Source organism: Haplochromis burtoni, unplaced genomic scaffold (genome assembly GCF_018398535.1).
Source record: "Haplochromis burtoni strain Fernald_Lab_line unplaced genomic scaffold, NCSU_Asbu1 Contig_878, whole genome shotgun sequence".
Lineage (NCBI taxonomy): Eukaryota > Metazoa > Chordata > Actinopteri > Cichliformes > Cichlidae > Haplochromis > Haplochromis burtoni.
Window position 1 is genome coordinate 12,843 of NW_024583239.1, and position 9,584 is coordinate 22,426.

General features: G+C 39.0%; 1 protein-coding gene across 1 annotated transcript in view; it reads right to left on the reverse strand.

Annotated features, from left to right (window-relative positions):
• Positions 1–2,307: 2,307 nt before the first annotated feature.
• Positions 2,308–9,584, reverse strand: part of LOC102312309 (5-hydroxytryptamine receptor 3A-like) — an 11,023-nt gene continuing 3,746 nt past the window's right edge. Inside the window, exons 2-11 of the mRNA XM_042215942.1 lie at positions 7,894–7,974; positions 6,371–6,534; positions 5,896–5,940; positions 5,650–5,759; positions 3,992–4,161; positions 3,719–3,879; positions 3,380–3,590; positions 3,105–3,284; positions 2,909–3,012; positions 2,308–2,672 (exon numbers count right to left, since the gene is read on the reverse strand). Coding sequence (XP_042071876.1) covers positions 2,445–2,672; positions 2,909–3,012; positions 3,105–3,284; positions 3,380–3,590; positions 3,719–3,879; positions 3,992–4,161; positions 5,650–5,759; positions 5,896–5,940; positions 6,371–6,534; positions 7,894–7,974 — 1,454 coding nt within the window. The 3' untranslated portion in view covers positions 2,308–2,444. The remainder of the gene's footprint in view (positions 2,673–2,908; positions 3,013–3,104; positions 3,285–3,379; positions 3,591–3,718; positions 3,880–3,991; positions 4,162–5,649; positions 5,760–5,895; positions 5,941–6,370; positions 6,535–7,893; positions 7,975–9,584) is intronic.

Consider the following 9,584-nt stretch of genomic DNA (forward strand, 5'->3'; position numbering starts at 1 on the left):
GGACAAGAACTTCACAAAGGAAACTGAGGTGAAGCTGTATCATTGGGATGTGATAAAAAGCCCACAATTACCCACGGCTATAACCAAAACAAAGGAGGAGTGGACTTTTTCTTTTTTTTCAGTTTATATTAAAGGTCTACTGTTAAAAAACAACAAAATTTTTGTCTTTTCTTGATGTAAATATCTATGGATCGGAATTGACCCGTAACACCATAGATGTCATTTTAGTAATTAATCTAAAATGAAAAAAATCAATAAAACAGATTTATTTAAGAGATGTGTCCTATACCCCTCAGTAATACTCAGGTAACACAGAAAACTTTTATTTATTAATATGATTCTCTTGAGGTTAATTTTACAATTTTTTTTTATTGAAATCGAGGGGTATAGTGACAAAAAAAGACCAAGAGGCCCAAGCCAAAAGTATTAAAACCAAAATTTTCATGGATAAGGAAGCCTAACAAGGTAACCAAGAGATGAGAAACAAATTGGATGAGAACTTATTGTTTTTAGTGTATTTTATAGCTGATTTAATTCACGGGTCAAAACCGACCCGCTAACATAGGAGATGATAACAGAAAGCTAACACGAGAGGAAGGTTAAAAATGCTTTTCATATGTAAGTGATTTCTATCTTGTCCAAGGATGTTTGGCATGCAGACTGGAGCAGACAGGGGTCAAACCACCATCTTTCCAACTAGTAGGTGATCTGTTCTACATCCTGAGCCACAGCAACCCCAACATACTCACAATCACACATAAAAAGAACACAGCAAGATTTTTGTGAAGTTTGTACATCCATTTTCCCCCTCTTAGCTGTGCTGAGTAGTTGATCTACATAACAAATGAGCAAATTATGTTTTTCAACATTTGAAACTGACATTTTTTTTCTGCTAAACTGATTGCACACTTGTTGGAAGCTGTTGGAAGCCCTTTAATGAAGACTTCTTGACCTGAATTAGAGGTAAAAAAAAAATTAGTTAATTGTCAGTCATTTAGTCATTAAAGGGAAATAAGAATAGGGGTTAAACTCCTGGTCCTGATTTGAAAGTTAATGGACCGAAATGCAACAACCAGGCTTTCTTTTATTTGTTTTTTTAGCAGCCAGATTAATCTATTTTGGACCAGCTGAAGGGAAGCTGGGAAAAGCTTAACTATATGTTTTTTTTGCAATTGAAGGGACTGGCTTCCTTAGCCTATTGACATTTTTGCCACATTCAAAGTTTAATGAAGTTAAACATCCAATCTTTGATGATAATTAAACATTCACTGAGGTAAGAAACCTTTTTTTAGTTTGTTAGGTGAAGCATACTAATAAAAAGTTTAAGGAGGTGGCTCAAATGTAAAATATATATATATATAAAAAAAAAAGAACTGGTCTAAGGTTTGACCCTAGACTAGTCCCATCTGCAAATTCTTCAACTTATATTTGTGATTCCAATATAATCATAGAAGAAGTTATAGAAATGCTGAGCGGAAATGGGAAACAAACTTCCATGATCATTACCTTTACATGGAGTGCACTTTATAATTGAGAGTCAGTTGGTTGTGCAACAAACACACAAACACACAAAGATATACATAAGAAAAAAAATAAAAAGCTTTTTAATGTTTATTCCAACACGATACAGATGTAAATGAAAGATATACAACACTCATGGACTGCATTGCTTTATATTGCCATGCATAATAATGTGAAAAAAACAGCGGCGGACAGCGCTGTAAACAACGGTAGACTAGTGCATAACAAGCAAGCGAATAATGCAGAAAACAGATTTTTAGACGGGAAACTGTTCTTGAAGAGAGAGAGAGAGAGGAGAGAGAGAGAGAGGAGAGAGAGAGAGAGAGAGGAGCTGTGCATGAAGTGTGATTTTATCGTGGTGGAAGCAAAACAGCAAAAGTCAGAGGGAGTCATGACGATTTTTATGTGAAGCGTAGTTTGGATCTTCTTTTGCTGCTGGTTCGGTCAATATTGTTTGGAGAAAGATAAAACTAACAGCTTTAGAATCTAGCGCTAAACACAGAGCGCGGACCGGTCGAAACATCAGAATCAGCGAGCTGTCGGCTTTCAGCCCCGACCGTGTCCGTGCTGTCGGGTGAGAAAGGCGACATCTCACTGATTCTGATCCACGGTCCGCGCTTTGTGTTTACGTCTTTGTGCAGAAGCCGTGTCATTTACTGTTTTAGCTGTTTGGTGGTTGTTGAAATTTTGTGAGGTTTAACATGAGAATAAAATAAATTTATATTAAAAAAATCGATTCAGGATTTTAATGAATGATATCACGTTATCCAAGCTAGAATCGATTTTAATCGATAAATCGATAATCAAAACCGACCCCTAGTCTAAATGCATACTTTAGACTTGGACTTAATAAAGGAACAGAAACTTTTAGTTAAGTAAAGTTAATCCTCATGCTAATGATTTAAAGTAAAGTAACTTTCGGCCTACTCATCTTCAGCACTGTTCCACAATAAAATCATAATTGCCAAAAACACAGTCACTGTTGTCAAATAAAAAATGACAAAAACCCTGTTGATATGTTTTACTATATTGGTCCAGTAGCCGGACTTCTTGTTGGTACTCTGCAGAGTCACGGTTTTCCTAGTCTCCCGCAGGTCACCCGAGACTTTTTCCAGTGGAAAGAACATCTTCATCAGGTTGCAGCTACAACTCTGAAAAAATAGTTTTGTTGAAATGTAATCAATAAGATTACATATACAGCCATTTATAGTCTAGTTGCTGCTACATTTCACACACTGATTTGTTTTCACATTGATTTAGTGAAAGTGTTTACTTTCAACACCCATGTTAGGGTTTGGGATAATCTCTCTCTCATGCAAACATGATGTCTTTCATCAGTTTTTATATTTCACTTGAAAAACACTTAAAAGTCCAATTTAACTCCAACCTTTATAGTCAGTGGTGGCAGACTGTTGATTGATGTAGACACAGTTGGTCTTTCATCCACAGATACATCATGAACAGATGCACAATGACTACATCTCTTCATGTCTGGAATAAAAAAAATAGACGGGAAGAACAATGCAACACAGCTAGAATTACATAGATAGGTGACAGACAACGACTGCTACAATTAAGCACACCTCTACAACAGCTGTGAAAGTTGGATATGTCCTGTTTCTCCTCACAGCACTCCACCAGGCTTTGGTTTCCATCTGTCTCATTATCCTGGGCTGGCGAGTCTTTCTCAATCAGATGCATCACCAAAATTGTCTCCAGGAGGCTGAGCAGCATCAGAGCAAAAACCCCAATGCAATAGACAGCTGAGGAGGGCATCCAGCATGAAAGTGGACAAATCACTTAATGACTTGATAGCTTGATTAATTCACTGCATGAAGTCAAATATGCTCTTCTTTACCTATAAGTGGAATACTGTCTGAAGAGCTGGGCAGAATCTCATTGAGAAGAAGCTGCATCACTGTGACAGCGAGCAGGACAGTGATCTTGAAGCCGAGCTTCTCACCTCCACTGTCTAATATCAGGAAGGAGGACAAGTCCAGAACCAAGAAGAAGAAGACTGGCAGCAAGAAATTGGCAATGTAGAGGACAGACCTCCTCTTCATGGTAATCTGTCAATTTGCATGTGAGGTGGTTAATCATCCTACTCCTACTCTATATTGCACATGTATTATGGTCACAAAAAGGAAAGTAATGCTTTTTTCCCCATTTCTGTGCAGCTGCTCCCAGAAATACTCACAGTGTAAACAATCATAAGTTGGTTGAAGTCAAATTCATTGACAGTTTTGGTGGTAACTGACATGTTGATAAACAGCCACTCGTATTGTGTCTGCATCACATTTCGAGACCATTCTGTGACCGTATTATTGGTTTCGTTGAATTGTAACTTTATTTCTTCATCTGAAGTGAAACATAAAAATAAAAGATCAGCAAGAAAGAAATATATATTTTTGTATCTGATGGTTTGGGTTTATAACTTCATGAACGGCACGCATATATGCTATGGGCTCACCAGAGTGCATGATAGACTTAAAGGAGAGGTTACACCTCTGAACATCAAAAGGGAATTTGTACACGTGCAGCTTGCAGGTGCTTACGATCACCTGGTCATTTCTGTATTCAACCAAACCACCGCTTTCAATGGAGAGATAAGGACTCGGAGAGGCTTTGTCTCTCTCTGTCCTGTAAGACAGAAAATTACAATCAGTTATAGCCACTCAAAAAAGCAGCATCAGTTATGACAAATAGGTAGACAGAATCCTACTCAAATCTTACTCTCCAGCTGAGGAGGATTAATGCATTAAGCCACCATGTCTTAATTACTTATGTTACAATCCAGATAAAAACTGCAACATCAAGTGGCGACTTACACAAGAGTTTGTGTTAAATTACTTAATAATTTCAGCTAGAAATGATGGACTAGAAATTATGACAAAGTTTGGTAACCAATGATCTCTTCCCTCCCAATTGTCCTCAGACACGCCTTTATCCACACCTCATCAAGCTCAGACCACCAGGATCAATACGAATGACCCACACAAACATGCCTGCGTGGGACAAAAATGAACCCTATGGGCTGTTCCACACAGAGTCCAACTGGTAATACCCACACATGGACCACAGAAGTTTTGCCCTTTGTTGGCCTCAAGAGCAAATCATACCTTTTCATCTCTGCTCTGGAGAATACAGCATCTGTTACTATGGAGAATGTACCCCATTAAGAACTGACCCATTTTCGTAGTATAAGAAAAACTAAGGATTTAATCTGTAGTTACTGGATAAACCATGAGTACCATTCAGAGAAAGTTGGGAAATAGCTTTAAGATGGTGAAAGATAGGCCTCTTCCTTGAGTCTTTCTTTTTTCATGTAAAGGAGCTACTCTAACTTGCATTCCTCCCTGTGCAGGATGTGTAACTCTTCATCACTGAAAAAGTAGCCACTGGTCTGTAGGAAAAGGCAGATCTAACACAATATCTTTTCGATGTGCTGTTTTAGGTATGTAAAAAGAAATAGAGCAGTGGGCAAGCAATCTGTCCATAGGTTTTGGGGGGGGGGGGGGTTTGCAAAGGATTTAGCACTAAAACTAACACAAGGATGAACAAGTGCAGGAATATCACTGCAAGATTATCTAAATGACAGAGGGATATCCAAATAACTGAATATTCAGGTGCATCCATATAGATATGTGCTGGACAAAATGGATCTTGGAAAAGGAAGGTTATCATTTCATGTTTCAAAGCCACGATGTACCTCATGAATCCTGCTTGGTTTGAGCTGATTGCACCATGACAAAACAATTATCCAGTGCACATCTCCAAAATTATCCAGGACAGTTTTGAGGAAAAAAAACAGCATTTAGTTGCTATTCTTTTTTAATGGGATGGTCAACATAGATATAGTCTTTATTAATGTCTTGGAGGGCTCAACATGACCACATGGACTTGAAGGGCTTGCTGCTCAATTTGCAACATATTTAATGAATTATACAATATCTTCAAGGATAAAAAAAATTAATGATGTTAAGATTTTGAAGAGCAGCATATACGTTTCTAATAATGAATTATAAATGTTCAGCTTTGGGGTTTTTTTTTTTTTAGCTGTAGCTTAATGCCTTATTGCTAGTGACTGTATGGTCTGTGTGAGTTTATGTGCATATATGTTAAACTTACATCTCTGAAATAGTTATATCTGGCATCCACAAATATTCAGTAGGAATTGTTATTTGTTTAATTCCACAGAATTCATCTGGTTCCCACTTAGTGTACTCGTTTTTCCATGACTAGTCAGAGGGATACAAATAAGAGGAAAGAGATACAAACAAGGAGAAAAAGACAAAAGATGAAAACACGTAATTTCAAGCAATTTCAATTTCAACAATACTGTGAAAATTGATGTATTTGAAAGAGAAAACTCACCAAATAAACCCAAATGTAAGAAATTAAGGTCTGGTCAATTTCTCTCTGTGAACAAAGAAATCAAGCAGTGTTCAAGCTCAAATGGTTGAGCCTGACTTGTGCCACAGTAATCCTAGAAAGACCTGGGTAAGATCAACAGTATGCAGCCTCCAATAGACAAGAAAAACCCAACATCTGGGAAGTCTTAAATGGTCTTAGACAACTAACAGAAGCATAGAAGGCCACAAAAAAGACAGACATTGATGTATTCATAGATGAAGCTTATGGATCTCCATAATTAAGAGAATACCAAAGAGAATACATGACAGTGAAAACTGAAATTATGCATATGAAGCAGACAAATATGCACCAATTGAGCAGACTTTTGACATTATTTTATTATCGAAAGAAACAAACTATTTGGTAACAAAAATGTCCATTATCATTTATTCAAACTAAAACACACAAACATACACAAGTAGCTTGAACAACTTACCATATCCAGGATAGCGTAGAGTTTCATGTCAAGCACAACATCTGTATGATGACTGTTGTTTATAATGGGCCGGCTCACAGTGTACTTAATACTGTCTTTACTTAGATCCAGGTGCTGTACAATAGCCTGAAAATTGCAGAGTTTCTCCACTTCCACTTCATTATCTAAAAGGACACATAAAAAGACATTCTTGACATTGATGTTATGATATGAAAACAATAAAGCAGCTTCTGTGCTTTCATTTCAGATTTTCAGTTTATTGGATCAGGTCTGGATAACTGTGTCAAGAAAACAAAAAAAACAAACAACAAAAACAGACGACATAACGTGTTGGCATGTACAGTACTGTGGAAATGCCTTCAGTCATCTTTATTTCTTTATATTTTGCTATTAAAAGTGAAGAGATTAATTGAAAGGTTAGCAAGCATACATGTAATTACTGTATATGAAGCAAAAACTTCATTTATACAATTCCAGCTTGAAATTCAACACTTCGTATAAAAAACAATATTATCCAACATAGTCTGAGCTCTCTTAGGCAAACTTTCTTGTAATTTCTTAAAGTAGTCTTCAGTAGTAGTTTTCTAATCTTCACTAAGGACATTCAAAGCTCTTCTTTGGATGTTAGTGGCCTTTTGTTCTATTATCTGTCACAACGATTTCACATTATTTAATTAATTTCGAGGTCTATCCTTGACTTTTAGTTTTCCATTCTGTGCTTTTGTATCCATTTATTCTTTTACTGCATTAGCAGTGTGGTTGCCAAGCTAAAAAAAATAAATAAATAAAGATGCTGATCAGCTGCTCCTGTATACCTGATCAAAATCTGACAGTACTTTTCTGCATTCATACTTCAAACAGTTTTGACTGGCTCCCGAACCCCACTGGCTTAATTGAAGCCACACATCATAACAAAACCTCCATCATGTTTCACAGCTGGCTGTGGTACCTCGCTGCTGAGCTCCTCTATACATATAGACAAAGGTTTCGATCCAAAAGTACAAATTTTGGATTCTTCAGTCTACAAAACTTGTTGCGACTGATTATCAGTTCTTGTGTAATTTGACATACCTCAGCCTTTTCACCCTGAACCTCTTGACAGCCTCCATTCCACTGAGACCATTTCTGTTGAGGCTTTGGTGAATGGCAGGTGGGGCTGAAGGGCCATATCCATCTCTTAGCCCTGTATCAGATATTTGTTGGATTGTTTTTTGTTTCTTAAAGCCATGAACTTAAGATACTGTTTGTGTGCTCATGTTCGGATGAGGTTTTTGACTAATAGCTCTTTGAGAATTTCTTTGTTGGTGCAAAAATACTATTTTATGTCAGTCAAACTGTGTTATCCTCTGTCATAGGCTTAAGAAAACAAGAAAATGTGCCTCTGAAAATGGTTAGGTGGAAGTGCTGGAATGAAAACGACTCCCAAGGAGAGAAAAACTGAGAGACTGGAAATAAGAGGTGGCAAAAGACTTTAAGAGAGAGAGAGAGAGAGAGAGAGCGAGATAGAGAGAGACGCTATGTACCTCTTATGGTGGTCTCACTGGTCATCTGTTGATCTTCCTGTAGCTCTGAACTGGATGCATTTTCAGCTGACAATGAGTGCACTAATTTTTAAAAATAAAAAAATGTGTTAATATGACTTGCTTTACTTTAATATGTGGTTAGAATTAATTCGAGGTTTTATTTAAAAATGCAGTGTCATGAATAGCTGTGTGGCACGCAGGATGCTGAACCAAACACAAAACTCTGGAAACAGTATGAACTCAATTCAATTGCTGAACAATGACAAACAAAGGAAGTCCAAAAACACACACAGAGCGAGATATGAAAATTAAAAACTAGGAATAATGGAACCAAGAAACACAGAGCAGGGGAGCACACAGCAAAGTGAGATGACACGGAAAAGGGCAAGAGGAGAGAATATTTACACAAGGTAAAACAGGTGGGAAACAAATCGGTGAAAATGAGACAAAGGACATGAAATGAAATGAAATGAAAAGCACAAGAAACCAAGACACCAAAATCTGTTTGATTTTGGTGTCTTGGTGTCCAAAAACAACCACAGAGTTAAGACTGGAGGAACAGAATGGGGTCATGAAAGAGAACTAACAAATATAAGGAAACATTATGAGCAAAGAAGTAAAGGCAAAAATATCAGAGACATAAAAGCACAAGAATAAAATCATAAACAACAACTTTGATAAAATCCTTTCACGAACCCCAAAGCAAACCTTGAACCACAAAACTGAAAAACTCGGGTTTAAGACTCAGGGATTATGACACTCATGGATGTTAGATATCACAGGAAAATATATCGTACGGTTACAGTGTAACCTTGGTTCTCTTAGTGGGAGACTATCTCTCCACACCGTTACATATTCCATATGTACGGAGTACGAGCCCTCTTGGTCGTGGCGTGTGGATATTTCTTTAAGACACTCCAGCACGCCCGGCTACGCCCCACAGCTTACGTATAAAACAGCTGTGTGGACGTGACACCGGTGATGATCAGAACGCATCTCCGAGCGGCCTCACGGTGGAGAGATAGTCTCTCACTAAGAGAACCAAGGTTACACCGTAACCGTACGTTCTCTAGCATATCGAGACTATCTCTCCACACCGTTACATATTCCATATGTACGGGGTAACTCTGTAAGACAACCAGCGAGGAGACAGTGCACCACCGAGAGTGAAGGTGCCGGGAGTCAGTGACAACGCACCAAGAGAGACACCACCCTGGTCAGGGCTTCGCAATGCGAAGGCCGAGCCAGGGGGTGGAGGCAGCAGTCTGCAGACGCTAGACTGCCCTGAACCGGTCATGCAGGACACAGGACCGTAAGTGATTGGCCGCTCAAGGTCAGCCCGGGAACCACGAGGCAGACCGGCAGGGAACGCAGCACACCGAGCTGCCAAGTAGCATCCCGCTGGTCGCATAGGCCTACAACATGAGGGCAATGCCAGACAGAGAGTCGGCGCTACAGGCTGGAGAACTCTTACTCGCCACAGCGAGGTCCGACTGGTGTGTACGCCGGCGAAGCGGGCAACACACCAGGGGAACACAGCCAGCAACCGCAGGTGAAGCTTTGGATGTGACCCGTCCATCCTCAAAGCCGAAGCCACCCCGAGCTGTTCACAGACAGGGAGGGCCAAGCGGCACAACACACTCGCTGGCTGACTTATCAGACACAGCGAGGCCCGGCTAACACGCAACGGG